The following is a 17,152-nucleotide window of genomic DNA, read 5'->3' as shown; positions in this document are numbered from 1 at the left end:
TTTGCGTGACATTAAAGCACTGCTTGAATAGGTGCTTGGTGTAGAGCTTCTTGAAATTCGAGATGACTTGCTGGTCCATGGGCTGGAGGATAGAGGTGGTATTCGGTGGAAGATACAGCACCTTTATGAACTTGAATTCATCGAAGATATCATCTTCAAGTCCGGGGGGGGGGGGGGGGGGGGAGCGGGTGCATTGTCAAGGCATAGCAGGCACTTTAAAGGCATTTTCTGCTCATGAAGATACTTCTTCACAGAAGGACAGAAAACTTGGTTAACCCATTGGACAAAGAACTGCCTAGTGACCCAGGCCTTCGAGTTGGATTGCCAGAAAACATTGAAGCTGGTCCTTATCCACATTGTGTGCCTTAAAGGCCCTAGGGTTCTCCAAATGGTAAACCAGTAAGGGCTTGACTTTAAAGTCCCCGCTAGCGTTGGCACATAGGGCAAAAGTCAACCGATCCTTCATTGGCTTATGCCCAGGCAATTTCTTCTCTTTGGCGGTGATGTAGGTTCGACTGGGCATCTTCTTCCAAAACAGCCCGGTTTCATCACAATTAAACACCTGCTGCTCTACGTAGCCTTCTTCCTGCACGATCCTTTCAAAGTTCTTCACAAAGTCAGCTGCAGCCTTTGTGTCCGCACTAGCAGCCTTTCCGTGGCGAACAACTGAATGAATCCCGGACCGTTTCTTAAATTTCTCAAACCAGCCACGAGATGCCTTGAAATCGTCTGAGGAAGGTTCGGTTGAACTCTCCCCAGCATCACCCCCAGAGCTCTCCTCCTTCAAGTCCGTGAAGATGGCGTGCGCCTTCTCGCAGATGATAGTTTTGGTGATGGTGTCGCCAACAATCTCTCTGTCCTTGATCCAGATTAGCAGAAGTCGTTCCATCTCTTCTATGATAGGGCTACGACGTTTTGAAATGATGGTGATCCCCTTAGAAGGTTTCACTGCTTTAATGGCTTCTTTCTGTTTCAAGATTGTCGAGATCGTCGACATATTATGGCCATATGCTTTTGCAAGTTCACTCACGCGGACGCCACGCTCATGTTTTTCAATAATTTCTTGCTTTACGTCTAAAGAAAGCATTGCCTTCTTCCTTTTCTCACCACTACCACTACCACTTGCAAAACTAAGCCTTTTAGGACCCATACTTTACGTAAATTACCGTAAAAGGATGCACGTAAAAAATCACGATTAAAACAGTTAAGAGCAGAACGCACAGCGCACAACCACACGAAGCCAACGAGAGCAGAGGAATGACCCAAGCCACTCTAATTGAGGGTCCCTCCGAGGTCGAAGTGCTGCCTTCTATCGGCGGAAATAAAAAATACATCCGGCGCTATGAGTACCACCTACGCGTACGGGTATTGTTCATTTCGGGTGTTGAAAAAAAATTCGGGTGTAGAGTAGGAACGTGTTCGAATTGTACTTCACGTGTCGAAAAATTCGGATACAACCGGTAGGACGAAAATTGCTTACTTCGTGTGTCGAAATAAAATTCGGGTGTAGAGTCGAAAAATTGCTCGAATTTTACTTCGGATGTTGGAAAATTGGAAAATTTGGATGTAGATACGTTCGTATGTAGAGGTTCCACTGTATTAAGCTAATACGGTTGCGTCCCCATTCCCTGGCGAGGTGGTATTGGGAAGTCTTGGTTACATTAGGTTTTTCCTACATATACTCGGAATAACTTTACCTAGACAGTCACACTTCTGCACGTCTCAACACACAGCTTGTGTAGGCTGCGGACCTTGCGTAGCAAGGTTTAGCGAGGGCAGGGACTCCTTTTTTTTTGAGTACTAACACACTCAGATAAGGAGTCCCCGGGCAAAGCCAATAGCCTGATTGGCAAGGACGACCACCCCTCCTTATGGGTGAGTCTCCCCTAATAAATAGCGTGGTTTCTATTCCAGTTATGGAACAAATGACAAATTCGTAGATAATTTGTATTTTTCCGAACTATACAAACCTTAGCTATATATACAAACTTGCTCGCCATCCTTATCTCCCTTGAAGTCCTACCTCCAAGCAAAGTGACTAAATCACAGGTGTGTGAAAGGGAGTGGTAGCAAGCTAACCCCCCCCCTACCCCAGCTAACTATCAGTATGGGTAGTTAACCCTCGCTAAATTTTAATGGCTTGTCATTTCAGCTCCGCCGAAAGTATAACCCCTAATAAATAGCTAAGGTTTGTATAGTTAGGAAAAATACAAATTATCTACGAATTTGTCATATTTCTCCTTTGGTTTCTTTGAAAGGGGAAAAACTCAAGGCCTCTTCTTCCGCTTCCGGACCTTCCTCCGAAGCTCCTGCATGTTCGGCCTCTTCCAAGAGACTGTCAAATAGTAGCGTAGACCCTTTAATTTATGGCCAACTCCAGTCCTCGAAAGATGGTGTTGCTTCCCCTAGCGAAGCGGCCCCACCTCTACCCCCGGATGAGTCCTTGTCTCTGTCTGCCTTATTACAGGTTTGGTCGTCCTTTTGGCTTCCGAGTCTGCCCTCCAAGGACTCCTTGCTGCAATTCATCATTCGTGGTGCTAGTGTGTAGCCTTCGTCGACTTCGGAGTTGGATCCTCTGTCGTGTGTCGACGTTGTGGTATCTGAGGCGTCTTCTGTGGCCGCTGCCGATGCCTCCGCATCTTTAGACTCTCCAGTTGTTGCTGCTGACTGTTTTCTCCCCATTTTTCGTCTGTCTCTCTTATGAGTGTTTCTCCTCTGAGGATTAGTTCACTCATAGAGACTCTTCTGCAGAGGACTGCTGCTTCTAAAGGTCAGCTTGCTGATCCCCCGGCCCCGACAGGGCATCTTCGATTTCGCATAGCTCGCCCTCCGTTTCGCCTCAGAGGTGGCCCATCACTATTGGTGAAAAGGCGCCTCTTCGGCTCTTCAGCCTTATCTTCGCAGCCGTCCCCCGCAGAGGAGCCTCAACTTCAGTCATCTTCTGGCCCTCGACCTTCGCCTGTTGCTGGACCTTCTCCTGACGACGCTGCCACTAGTCCGAGGTCTTCAGCCCTGGACTCTTCTGTGTACTGTTCGCGATCCCCGTCGGAGCATGTTCGCCCTTCCGAAGGGCACATCCCTGTTCCAGACCTTCCTTCATGCCGACCTGCTGACCTGCCTTCTCTGTTCCTGTCTCCTGTTCCTCATCTGCCTGCTCGTAATGCACCTCCGAAGCGTTGGGCTGCGCGTCAATGCTCTCCAGCGCGCCAGCGCTCATCAGTGCACCAGCGCTCAAAACCATCACATTAGTGCCCCCCAGCACTTCAACGCTTCCCAGAGCATCATCACTCTCCACTCGTCAGCGCTCTTTGGTGCATCAGCGTTTGGCTGCTCTTCAGTGCCTTCCAATGCCCCAGCGATCTCCCGATCACCGGCGCTCTCCAGCACGATCTCGTCGCTCCAGAGACCAGTGTTTGCCAGAATGCCAGCGCTTACCAGCATACCTTTGCTCGCCAACGCAGCGCCGCTCCAACTCGTCAGTGCTCCGCCTTCGAGACCTGTCCTTCCTGTCTCTGCCACCGGACTATCTCCTACCTCACCTCAGCCGAGGTAGTTAGCGAGGCTCGGACTTCCTATCTTCCACCTTCGGAGGAAGTTTCCCCTCGCACGGAGAGTTCTCCACCACCGATGGAAGTCAGAAGGGAAATCCCATCCGGCCTCCGATGCTGGAGTCCTACCTCCTTCCTCGGAAGGAATCAAAGGACTCGAAGACTCTTTCAAAGTTCTCTTTAAGGACCTCCAGGCCTGGAGATGCATCATCGACCTCTCATCTCTGAACAAGCTTGGCAAGCAAACTCCGTTCAGCATGGAGACGGCAGACACAGTCAGACAAGCGGTAAGACCAAGGGACTAAATGTGTACACTGTACCTAAAGGACGAGTACTTCCAGGTCCTATACATCCGTCTGAGTGCTTAAGATTCAGCTTAGACAACAGGAAATACTGTACCAATTCAAATTGCCATGCTTCGGTCTTTCCTCAGCACCTCAAAGTCTTCACCAGAGTGTTTACCCTAGTGTCATCTTGGGCACACAGGATTGGCATCCGTCTCCTCCGTTATCTGGACGACTGGCTAATCCTAGCGAACTCTGTGTTAACTCTTCTTCAACACTGAGACCAACTTCTGAGGTTTTGCCAAGAGCTGGGGATCATGGTCAACCTCGAGAAGTCCTTTCTGCTTCCTACGCAGACTAGTATTCCTAGGCATGATATTAGACATCAATCTTCTCAAAGCTTTCCCTTCAGACGACAGGATAATGAGGCTGAAAAAGGTCGCAAGACCCTTTCTCAGACGAGAACTTCCAGCCCAGACGTGGCTATGTCTTCTCGGATACCTTTCATCTCTGGCCCGTCTAGTTCCCAATAGTCGCCTAAGGATTTGATCTCTCCAGTGGCGACTCAAGTCCCAGTGAATCAGGCCTTCGACTCCCCGGACATCCTGATCCCCATGGGATCAGCTGAACAGTCGGACGTCGAATGGTGGGTGTCAGACGAAAACCTACGATAGGGAGTGGATCTTCTCGTCCTCCCCCCAGAATTGATGCTGTTCTCAGATGCTTAACAAAAAGGGTCAGGGCCCATGTGCTGCACCACACGACCTCAGACCTCTGGTCAGGGTCACAAGAGTACCTCCACATAAATCTCTTAGAGAAGAAGGCTGACTTTCTGGCCCTTCAACGGTTCCACCAGTTCCTGGCGGGCCACTCTGGTGGTGATGAGTGTCAACACCACAGTAGTGGCTTACATCAACAAACAAGGAGGTACCTTTTCGCAACCCCTATCCCCTCTAGCAGTAGATACTGAGATGGGTCGAGATTCACTCGATATCACTATCGGCATGCTTCATTCCAAGCAAAAGAAATGTGCTTGCCGACAATCTGAGCAGAGCATCGCAGATAGTGAGTAGCGAGTGCTCTTTGGATCATCTAGTAGCCAATAAAGTCCTGACTTTGTGGAGTTTTCCGACTGTGGATCTGTTTGCAATGGCCCTGAACTTCAGACTCCTGTTGTACTGCTCGCCAGTCCCAGACCCCAAGGCTCTCTGGCAAGATGCTTTCCAACAATGGTTGGATAATATCGACATTTACGCCTTTTCCCCATTCAGTCTGATGGGGAGGGTACACAACAAGGCCAGAACATCTGTCAACCTCTCAATAACTCAAATAGCTCCGCTATAGCATCATGCAGAAGGGTTTCCTAACCTTCTGCATCTCCTGACTGCAAGAGAACTCCCTCCACAACATGATCTACTCAAAGAACCACATGCCAGCATTTTCCACAAAGCCGTAACTTCGCCACAACTTTATGCTTGGAGACTATCCAGCATCTCCTCACTCAGAGAGGATTTTCGCAATAAGTTGTGAGCAGGATGTCTGGATACATGCAGAAATCATCAGCAGCAGTCTACTACCAAGCAAAGTGGAAAGTCTTTTGTGGTTGGTGTCATGGAAGGGGTATTTCTCCTCTTGATCCCACTATTCCAGCAATAGCAGAGTTCCTTCTATATTTGCATGAGGAAATGCGCCTTTCAGTCTCGGCGGTTAAAGGCTATCACTCAGCCTTAAGCCTCGCCCTTATACTCAACGGAAAGGATATTTCCTCATCGCTAGAACTTTCCTTACTCATACAGAGTTACAAACTTACCTGTCCTCAGTCTGAAGTGAGACCTCCCCCATGGAACATGGTTCGAGTTCTCAGGTCTCTAAAGAGACCTCCCTATGAACCATTACGCCAGCTCACCGATCGTACGATCGTCAAATGACCAACAGTCTCTATCAGCAGCTCGCCAACAGACAGCTATGCGGGACCTCGCCACCACAGTACAGCGACCCCAGGAACCAGTCCCCGATTGTCGCCAATGTTCGCCAGAATAACACCACTCTAATGAACGGTGCCGTTCGCTGGAAGAGAAGCTTTCTAAGTCTTCTCATCGTTCTCCTTTGCCTCGTTTGTCTCCCTGTAAATGCAGAACATCGCTTTTGCCGGGGGAGAGTGGGAAAAGGCAAGACATCTAAGCAGCAGGCGTTCAAAGTTCCGAAGGACCCCCTCTTCACTGCTGATTCCTTTTCCTCGGAAGGAGACTTAACTACTGCAGCCCTCCTCGAGAGATTCTTCGACAGCGGATAAGACTTCCTTGCGGAGCCCCTATTAGTTGTTCTCTTCAGGGGAACTTTCGATAGTGCAGTTATTGGTCAGGAACTATGGTTTGAAGCCTTGGTTGGGCTGTCACACAAGATCAGAAACTCCCAGGAGTCCCCTGGAGGAATCTTCCTCGCCTTCTACGGACCCAAGGCAAAAATCTATTGTTCCTTCCCACAGAGAAACTTTGGTTTCTTCCTCTCTCCTGAAGCAGAAATGAGGAGTCCCTGATGAGTTAATCTAATCCAGGGTCAAGCTGAGCCCTGTCAGGACGTCCAAGGGAAGGTCAAGTGTCATCGTGCCCGCTTCTCCTTGTCCTCCTGCTACACAGCCAGTAGTCCAGGTGGTAGTTTCGCACAGGGATGAGTCCCTATCTGACTCTTTCCAGCCCTCACCCATCGAGGAGGTCCCCTGAGAACTCATGGTAGCCCCGAAACCCGTGGAAAATATGATCTTTCCCCCTACGGGTGACCAACGTAAGGGTGTTCTACCAAGACTTTCCGTGCTAGACCTTCCCTCCGAGGAAAGAGTCTAAGGACTATAAGACTCTGCCTAAATCCTAATTGGGGTTACAAGACCTGCAGAGGGGGTCAGGCAGTCTTCATCCAGCCACTTCAACAACGACCTTGACCCACCCCAAGATGACGTCACTTGGATGGAAGACGACGCCTTCGCTGCTAGTCATACTGTACATCAGAAACTTCCGCAGGTTTGAAAAGACTGCATCAGTCTCCGTCGAATCCAACCTCTTCAGGGACACTCAGATCCCAGGTCTTTTGGCACCAGGTATTTTCCTTTCATATGGTTCTCTACGAGATGTGAGCAAGAGACTGTCCTAATAAGGAAGTTGCAAAATGAGAATCTCATCCAGGGAGTCAATCTCCATGGTTCTTCCCTGAATTGATTTCTCCCTCCAGATTATTATTATTATTATTATTACTTACTAAGCTACAACCCTAGTTAGAAAAGCAGGATGCTCTAAACCCATGGGCCCCGACAGGGAAAATAGCCCCGTGAGGAAAGAAAACAAGGAAAAAATAAAATGTTTTAAGAACAGTAACAACATTTAAATAAAGATTTCCTATATAACCTATGAAAACCTTAACAAATCAAGAGGAAGAGAAATAAGATAGAATAGTGTGCCCGAGTGTACCCTCAAGCAAAAGAACTCTAACTCAAGACACAGGAAGACCAGGGTACAGAGGCAATGATACTATCCAAGACTAGAGAACAATGGTTTGATTCTGGAATGTCCTCCTAGAAGAGCTGCCTACCAAAGCTAAAGAGTCTTCTACCCTTGCCAAGAGGGAAGTGGCCACTGAACAATTGTAAGGCAGTAGTTAACCCCTTGAAAGAAGAAAAATTGTTGGGTAGACTAAGTAGTGTCAGGTGTATGAGGACCGTGGAGAATATATAAAGAATATGCCAGACTATTCGGTGTATGTATAGGCAAAGGGAAAATGAACCATAACCAGAGATGCATCAAAGAAAAGGTGGGCAGGGGCATGCTGTACCACTCGGCGTCTGGGCTGTGGTCAGAGCCCGAATGGGACTGCCTCTTATACCTCTCTCAGATGAGGGCAACCTTCCTACGGGCAAAAGGTACCACCGCCCTTCGAGGGGAAACTCGTTTCGAGCTATGGCTCATTTTTCGTACAACGCCTGGTGTCGACCTTCAACTTGGGCCAGAACTCGGGGATGGAAAACAGAGAGTGTTTAGGTACTGGAACTCTCCTTAACATGGTAGGGAGAATCATCAACTGTGGCAGCAAATGTTGATCGTGTCTTTCCCGTCTGCGGAAAAGACTTCCTTCTCCCTTTAGTCTTCCCTTTGGGGGATTCTTCCAGCAAAGAGAGGGATTCATCCACTCCCCTGCTGAGGGAGTAGTTCCTCCACCAGTCAATATGCATCAATCTTCCTGCTTGCTGGAAGGATCGCTGACAGCGGCACCAAACGGTGGCCGCCTTTCCCATCCGCGAGAAAATCTTCCTTTCCCTGGTTGGTTTCTCTTTCGGGGGATTCCTCCCATGGGAATTGCATTCGCTCATTCTCCGCCATTGCCCTTCAGAGCAGGCCTCGTCATCAGCAGTCTTGTCTTGCTAAAAGACTTGCCTCACCTACTGATGTAAATCCTGAAAGATCCTACAGGAATTTGATTCATCCATTCTCTCCTTTGATCGGGAACAGGTCATCAGACTCGTCTCGCTAAACTGATTTGTCTTGGCAAGCAGACTCGTCCCGCCAGCAAGATTTGTCTTGCCCAGAAGACACTTCATGCCTAGGCGGGTCATCTGCAACTCTGACAGAGATCCCGAGAGAACCCCCTCAGCGACTCTAAATAGCCATATGTGAACATCTTCCACAAAGCAGTATTTCACTTCGACTGCACACCTGGAGGCTATCCATCTCCTCCTCTCTCGGGAGTCTCTCCTGCAACAGGTTGCAAAGAGAATGTCTGGATAGATCTTTAGCTTTGGCCATTCCAGGCCAAGTGGACTGTAAGGTGGTATCATAGAAAGGGTAGCATTCTCCCCGATACCACTATGCCAGCATTAGGGGTGTTTCTCGGTAACCTTCGTGAGGAAGGTTTCACTTGGTTACGGCACGGAAAGGCACCTGTTAGTCCTTGAGCCTCGCCTTCAGACCAGCAGGAATTAACCTTTCTCCACTTCGGCATTGCCCTGCAAATGGAGTTTTGAGCCGATGGACCCTTAGTCAGAAAGAAAACCTCGTTCTAGGACCCCAAGCAGCAGAGGTCTCCTGACCTTCATGACAGGTCTCCTGACCTTCATGACAGGTCTCCTGACCTTCATGACAGGTCTCCCACTCATGTTGGCTTCTGCCAAGAGAGTTGGCGAACCTTAGTCGGAAAGAAAACCTTGTTCCAGGACCCCAAGCGGCAGAGGTCTCCTGACCTTCATGACAGGTCTCTCGCTCATGTTGGCTTCTGCCAAGAGAGTTGGCGAACCCCATAGGACACCCTTAACGTCTCTCATTCACGGCGAGGGGCCAAGTAATGCTTGACCTAGTTTCTGGCAGCTCAGTTCCCAGAATCTGAACCCTTCAGTCTGGGGGGCCTTCGCAACATCACCAATAATCCAGATCAATGAGAAACTGGAGGCCCTTCCTCAAGGAAATTACGAGAGCTCGCCCCAATTGTCAACTCTTCATCAACCTGGGGAAGGGCAAGAGAAGGATAACGAACACCGTCTCTGCCTGGATTCAGAAAGTCATTGACCTTGCACTGAATACAGATCCTCCTCTGACCCAAAGCACACGACATCGGGGGTATTGCTACAAATGAAACTACTCTTTGGTGCAGGTTCTAGAAGCGAGCTTGTAGAAGTGTCAGATGACCTTCACCGCCCACTACCTGCAAGATGTAACCCCCAGGAGACTCAACACGTTCTCTTATCACTCCTGTGGTTGCTGCACAACAACTGTTTTAACCCTAGAACACTAACCCTCTATTTGAGTTACGCCGTCACAAACCCCGAGTGAAAAAACCCCGATTTTTGGAAATTAAAAAACCATGATTGCTGCAAAAATATATTGAAAGTAAGAAAATACATTGGAAATATAGCTCTTTGGCTTTCCTTTCAGCATATAAGAAGTCACTGAGAATGAAATTAAAATAATAATATTTGAGGGGTGACTTAGAAAAACTTTTAAAAATATAGAAAATCACAAAAAAAATTAAGAAAAAATTGTAAGAAAAGAAAAATGCTGCAAAGACATGAGCATTGGCCTGTACCCACCCAGGTAGTTGGAGTTACAGCTGGTAAAGCCACAGAATTCTAGCATCACTCTGGGCTGTAGGGGAGATACAGAAAAAAGGGGTATGTTTTGAGAGGCAAAAATCTGTGTGCAGTAAATATATTACAGTATCTATAATTAATTTAAAATTATAACCTGTAAAGGAAGACTGAATAATATGATACCATTGCTAATATGTTAAGCAGTACAGTAAGTGCATTCATTATCATAACTTACCTTGTAAGGCAGTTAGCACAGACAGGGTAGAAATGGCGAGGGCTTTAAGGTGATTACAGCCATGGCACCAGTGACATGTCTTCTTGTCAGATCCTTTAGAGCACTCCACACAGCGCACTAAGGGTTCCTTATTCTCAGCTACTGTTGTCCCTGGTGTCCCTACTGAAGTTCCAGGTGAAGGAAGGTTGCAGATGGTGCAGGTAAGATTAGTAAGAGTGCGAGACAGAAATGGAGAGCTGAGCCTCTCCTTTGCCCAGGGTTTGATGAGTGCAGGAGTCAAGTCCTGCATGTACTTCCTCCTAATCAGTACTTTATCACATGTCCTCCTCATGTTCTCATTATGGATGATCCAAGAATTAATACAAGAGTTATTCAGCATCCCATTAAACATACACAACGGCCATCGTTTGGTCTTTCGTCCACATGAATAATGTGCACACATCTGATCAAATGAGTCCACTTCTTTTGGGAGGAACGTAGAGAGTAGAGGTCCCCTTTTTTTGTTTTTGTTTCATTTGTTGATGTCGGCTACCCCCCAAAATTGGGGGAAGTGCCTTGGTATATGTATGTATAAAATTCAACCACCTCAGGCTTGCCAGTATCTCCTAGGGTTGGTTGTGTGCATGGAAGACATCATCAGTACTATTTTTTCTTCTTCTTGGATGTTGTAGGGACTTATGATACCAGAGTAATGGCCTTTGTGAACAGGAACGTACTTGACCCTGCTTAGCGACTGTCTTTTTCTATTATCTTCTTCAGTATCTCCTTGTTTACCTTGACCGTTCCCACAAGAGTCATGCTGCAGTTTTCAAGGAGATCTGTCATTAGGGGCACAGAAATGAACCAGTTATCTGTGGTTACATTTGTTAGTCTTGTGGTATGGCCTGGTTAATTCTTTTGTGAAGAAATGTCCAAGGCTTATATTATCTTTAGGTTTTGTTCCCTGCTTTCCCAGGTAAGGGATCGCACCCAATAAGTACTTCCTTGAATTGTCATTTATAAGAACTAAATTTATCCCATATTTACCTTTCTTATGGGTATACACATATGAAATGGGCACCTACCTCTAAATGCCAGTAATTGTTCATCCACTGTAAGGTTTTCATGAGAGACCTACATTTTCCCACAATTTTCAATGAAGAATGAAGATGTCCCAGATCTCCCTAATGGTTGCAAATTTGTCATCTTGCTGCCTCTGTTGCCATGTGTTGAGGTTATCGAATTGCAAACAGTTCAGGAGGAACTCAAAGCAACCTTGTGACATGGCCAAACGGCAAATAGCTGTGCCAATGTTTAGGCTCCACATTTCTGAGGTTGTTAGATGGTAGTCTCTGGGGCTGCCACTGAAGAGCAAAAGTCCAGTTAAGTGCACACATCTCTGCTGGGATTGTTCTGGATTGTGTTATTTTTTTCTTGGCGTACTTGGCAGCATCTATATCAATTTTCTTGTTTGTCAAAAGCACAATCTCGTCACTAATTTGATCCCTGAAAAACAAAGTGAAGCTTTTTTCTGGGGTGTCAGCATGCTGTGCTTCCCGTGTTTGCCCTGGAGTAAATGGTGGAATAATGTTCCTTGCTGCTGTTCTTGTGGTTGAAAGTTCCTGTGGATGAGAACTCCTCCTAAAACCGGACTGGCAGCTCGATGCAGATGCTGGATTCCGGTGTTCCCTTAAAATGCTGAATGGTTTAGTCACTGCACCATGGTGATAGGTGATGAAGTCTTGTAGATGAAGATAGATGATTGCAGGGATGGAGAAGTAAAATCCTTAGTCGTAGATTGCATTTATTCCACACAGCAAGGGGTTATGTACAGTGGTGCTCTGCAAGGCGTACAGCTCGTGCCAAGAGAAGCAAGAAGATTCCCTATGCGCATGTACGGAGTGCTGACAGCGCGACTCGTGCGCATGCTTTTGTAATGGACAGAATTTATGAATTTTAAAGGGAGCATATGTGAAAGATAATATAGTATATACAATAATCTACAAATAGCTACAAGTTTGTTTTGTTAAAAAAATACAAATTACTTCCAAATTTGTCATTTTAGTAGTTTACTTTTTTTGATTAGTTATCATACTGACTCTTGGCCACTGGCTTTATTTATGTGGGGATTCGCCAATGCAGGAGCTGCCATGTCCACACTGAATTCTTCATTCTTGAAGGGGTTACTACCATACTTAATTAGTTAGTCAGTGTAAATTTTCTATCTTTAAGGCTAAATTTTCCTTCAATCAAGGAATAGCATTAAATTCTGGGTAATTATCAAAATGAACAATATTTAAAAGATTTGTTATTCCTTTACTGTATAATGTTGAATTATGAAACAAGATACTATATTTATCCTTTGATTTATTCCTCAGAAATTCATTGTTTAAAAAGATTAAATTTTTTGCTGAATTATCTTGTACTGTAATTGGTAAGGTTCTTAATGAATACAGCTAATTAACATATGTAAATTGTGGAATTTTTTTTTAATTTATATATTAATTTTACATTTTATTTTAGGCCAAAGCTCCCACATTTATAGACAAGGATGACCAGAGTAGTCGTTGGTTGAATGATATAGCTTCAAAAAATCTCCTTAATCCTAAACCACTTACAGAAATTGAAGGTAAATTACTTTTGTTCGTTTATTATTATAAAACCATATACTGTACAGTAGTCTTGAACTTTTACGGTGATTCATTATGAGAAACCCCTGTCAGGTGTTTTGTATAGTTTCTAGCCCCCCCCCCTCCCCAAATTCTTCATCCCTAGCTCTCAGGACAATAAGATTGGGAATGCTTGTGAAAACTTTTTTGGCTCTAAGATCCTAAGTCAGAAACTTTGTCCACTTTTAATAGCTTTGGCAAAGAACTTTCAGTGATATACTTAACCAGTTTTCTCTTGAATAAACTTAAACATGTTAGTGGAACCTTGGCTGTTAATCATTGAGGTATAAGACAATAATGACTTGGCTAAAACTTGTACAAGTTGTATGCACATCCTGTGGAAGTCTTATAATGCAACTCTGATAAAGTTAACTAGGTAACTTTACATTGGGTTATAATCCCCTAAAAAATTAAATCTTAAGATAATTTTGGTAACTCATACTGTATCTTTTTAAACATAAGACTTACCTGGTAGTTATATATATAGCTTACGTCTTTGACGTCATGGCAGAAATTTCAAAAACTCGCACCAATCGTCGATTCGATAGCCAGGTGTACCACCTGTGCGCCCTAGCGAGGTACCTAGGAGCTATTCCGTTATTCCTCATATCTTCTCTGCCGGCACAAGCGGCAAGACGTTGGATTTTTCACTCGCTGTAACCTGTATATTACAGTTATCTTGGTGATGTACAATTTATTTTTAGCCTTCGCTGGTTGGATTTTATTTTTACTGAGTGTTAGTGCTTTAACTACGTTTGTATCTTAACAGAGGTAGGAATGGGAGTTTTTTTGCCCCTTCTGTAAAACTTACAAACCTACTCTTTAAACATGATGGCGGAGATCGTTCCACCATCTCTATGACGTCACAATTGTGTGACGTAAGCTACATAGTACTACGTAGTTTGTTGCATAATTCTTTTCTATGCTTTTTCTTGTAAAGAATGAAAAGGAAGTCTAACTTACGATGAGTATTTATCTTTTCATATAAAGAGATTATATTTTTTAAGAAAATATTTGTCTTTTTAATATTCGTTCTTTAAATCATCGATCTATTCTCAAAGATTAAATAGAACTAACGTATTGTTAATTTTCGCTGTGTAGTTCTCAAGACAATACGATGCAGTCCCAACATTTCTTGACATCGTTGTTTATTTTCTTTCGATGTTGGGATTCTAGTATTATTCGTATATTCACATATATGTTCCATTGTAAAGTGTAGCAATCCACTATTTTTGGAAACCCCTAAGATTTAAGGGTTGTTTGCATATGTATATATATATACATATATACAGTGGAACCTCTACATACGAATTTAATCCGTTCCAGAACCAACTTCGGATGTAGAAATTGTTCGGATGTCGAAACGAATTTTCCCATAAGAATACATTAAAATAGGATTAATCCGTGGTTGAGCCCAAAAATCTATGATAACTTCTTAATAAACCACTACACATAATTTTCCCATGAGAATAATGAACACTAAATTAGATAATAGACATGTAAATAAGAAGAATTAGCAAAAAATGATAAATAAGAAACGGGTTTTTAGCGTCACTTTACCTTAGAAACTCCAGCGCAGGTGTTGTTCGTCTTCGCTACGCAGAGAGGAGAGAGGAGACGGACGGACGGCGAGGAGGTAGAGAGGTTAACTACGATAAACGTAACACTACCGTAACTTATTCTAACTTACACTAAGTGAACTTTAACATAACTTAGCTTATTTTTTTTTTTATTTATTTTATATTTTTTTTTTACATTTTCTTTTTTTCTTTTTGATGATTACGTAATTTTAATCACTATCACTTACATTTAAAATTGACTGAATTTCTTTTGCTTCACTCTTTTCCGTTTTCTGTGTTTCACTTTCTTCCTCTTCACTCTTTGCCGTTTTCTTCGGTTCACTTACATCCTCTTCATCGCGAGTTCGCTTCGCAGTTTTTTTAAAGAAAGCATCGATAGATAATTGCTTGGTACGGCTTTTCAGAATGTTTCGAAAGTGCGTTAGGCAAACATCATCGAATTGAGAAACTACATGACAAACCTGCAATTTCTTTGGATGGTATTTGTCGATGAGGTCGACCACGTCTTGATATTTTCCTAACACCTCTTTTATTTGCGCTGAACCTAACACATGTTCTACCTCCTCGCTCTCTTCCTCGTCATCACTCATGTGCTCCGACATAGCATGGAGTTCCTTGAGCTCATCCGTCGTCAGTTCGTCGTGATGTTCGGCGACGAGTTCCGTAACGTCATCTGCGTTGACCTCCAGACCCATGGACTTGCCAAGGGAGACGATTTTCTCTACGGCTTCCGCTGCACCGACCACGGGATCAGGTTCGGGGTCAAAACCCTCGAAATCTCGGGGAGAAACTGCATCAGGCCACAGCTTCTTCCATGCAGAATTGAGGGTCCGTCGAGTTAATCCCACCCAAGCCTGATCTATGATCTTCAAGCAGTGCACTATGTTGAAGTGGCCCCTCCAAAATTCACGCAAAGTTAAGTTGGTGCTTTGCGTGACATTAAAGCACTGCTTGAATAAGTGCTTGGTGTACAGCTTCTTAAAATTAGAGATGACTTGCTGGTCCATGGGCTGGAGGATAGAGGTGGTATTTGGTGGAAGATACAGCACCTTTATGAACTTGAATTCATCGAAGATATCATCTTCAAGTCCGGGGGGGGGGGGGGGGGTGAGCGGGTGCATTGTCAAGGCATAGCAGGGACTTTAAAGGCAATTTATGCTCATGAAGATACTTCTTCACAGAAGGACCGAAAACTTGGTTTACCCATTGCACAAAGAATTGCCTAGTGACCCAGGCCTTCGAGTTGGATCGCCAGAAAACATGAAGCTGATCCTTATCGACGTTGTGTGCTTTAAAGGCCCTAGGGTTCTCCAACTGGTAAACAAGCAAGGGCTTGACTTTAAAGTCCCCACTAGCGTTGGCACATAGAGCAAGAGTCAACCGATCCTTCATTGGCTTATGCCCAGGCAATTTCTTCTCTTCAGCAGTGATGTAGGTTTGACTCGGCATCTTCTTCCAAATCAGCCCGGTTTCATCACAATTGAACACCTGCTGCTCTACGTAGCCTTCTTCCTTTACGATATTTTCGAATTTCTTAACAAAGTCAGCTGCAGCCTTTGTGTCCGCACTAGCAGCCTCTCCGTGGCGAACAACTGAATGAATCCCGGACCGTTTCTTAAATTTCTCGAACCAGCCACGAGATGCCTTGAAATCATCTGAGGAAGGCTCGGTTGAACTCTCCCCAGCATCACCCCCAGAGCTCTCCTCCTTCAAGTCCGTAAAGATGGCGTGCGCCTTCTCGCAGATAACGGTTTCGGTGATGGTGTCGCCAACGATCTCTCTATCCTTAATCTACACTAGTAGAAGTCGTTCCATCTCTTCTATGATAGGGGTACGGCGTTTGGAAATTATAGTGATCCCCTTAGAAGGTTTCACTGCTTTAATAGCTTCCTTCTGTTTAAGGATTGTCGAGATCGTCGACATATTACGGCCATACTGTTTAGCAAGTTCACTCACGCGGATGCCACGCTCATGTTTTTCAATAATTTCCTGCTTAATTTCTATAGAAAGCATTTCCTTCTTCCTTTTCTCACCACTACCACTGGCAAAACTAAGCCTTTTTGGACCCATGATTTATGTAAATTATCGTTAATGGATGCACGTAAAAAATCACGATTAAATCACAGTTAATATCAGAACGCAAAGAGCACAACCGCAAGAAGCCGACGAGAACAGAGGACTGACCCAAGCCGCGCTAATTGAGCGTCCCTCCGAAGTCGATGTGCTGCCTTCTATCGGCGGAAATAAAAAACACTTCAGGCGCTATGAGCACCGACTATGCGTACGAGTATTGTTTACTTCGGGTGTCGAAAAAAAACATTCGGGTGTAGAGTCGGAACGTGTTCGAATTGTACTTCGCGTGTCGAAAAATTCGGATACAACCGGTACGACGAAAATTGCTACTTCTTGTGTCGAAATAAAATTCGGGTGTAGAGTCAAAAATTTGCTCGAATTTTACTTCGGATGTTGGAAAATTCGGATGTAGATACGTTCGGATGTAGAGGTTCCACTGTGTATATATATATATATATATATATATATATATATATATATATATATATATATATATATATATATATATATATATATATATATATATATATATATATATATATATATATACACAGTGGAACTTCTACATACGATTGTCCTAACATACGAATTTTCCAACATACGAAGTAAAATTCGACCAAATTTTTGTCTCGACACCCGAAGTAATGCTCCAACATACGATGTAGATCTTGTTTATGCCTGTAGATGGCAGCACGTAAGAGGGACGCCATTGAGCATCGA

The 17,152-nt window shown here is 44.6% G+C and overlaps 1 protein-coding gene across 1 annotated transcript in view; it reads left to right on the top strand.

The window, feature by feature from the left end:
- The window catches only part of LOC137651864 (glutamine amidotransferase-like class 1 domain-containing protein 1), a 245,366-nt gene that overhangs the window by 93,462 nt on the left and 134,752 nt on the right, over positions 1 to 17,152 (top strand). Inside the window, exon 3 of the mRNA XM_068385083.1 lies at positions 12,634 to 12,739. Coding sequence (XP_068241184.1) covers positions 12,634 to 12,739 — 106 coding nt within the window. The remainder of the gene's footprint in view (positions 1 to 12,633; positions 12,740 to 17,152) is intronic.

The sequence above is a fragment of the Palaemon carinicauda genome, chromosome 1, assembly GCF_036898095.1.
Source record: "Palaemon carinicauda isolate YSFRI2023 chromosome 1, ASM3689809v2, whole genome shotgun sequence".
NCBI lineage: Eukaryota > Metazoa > Arthropoda > Malacostraca > Decapoda > Palaemonidae > Palaemon > Palaemon carinicauda.
The sequence above is the reverse complement of the archived record's forward strand: the minus strand, read 5'-3'. Positions and strand labels throughout refer to the sequence as shown.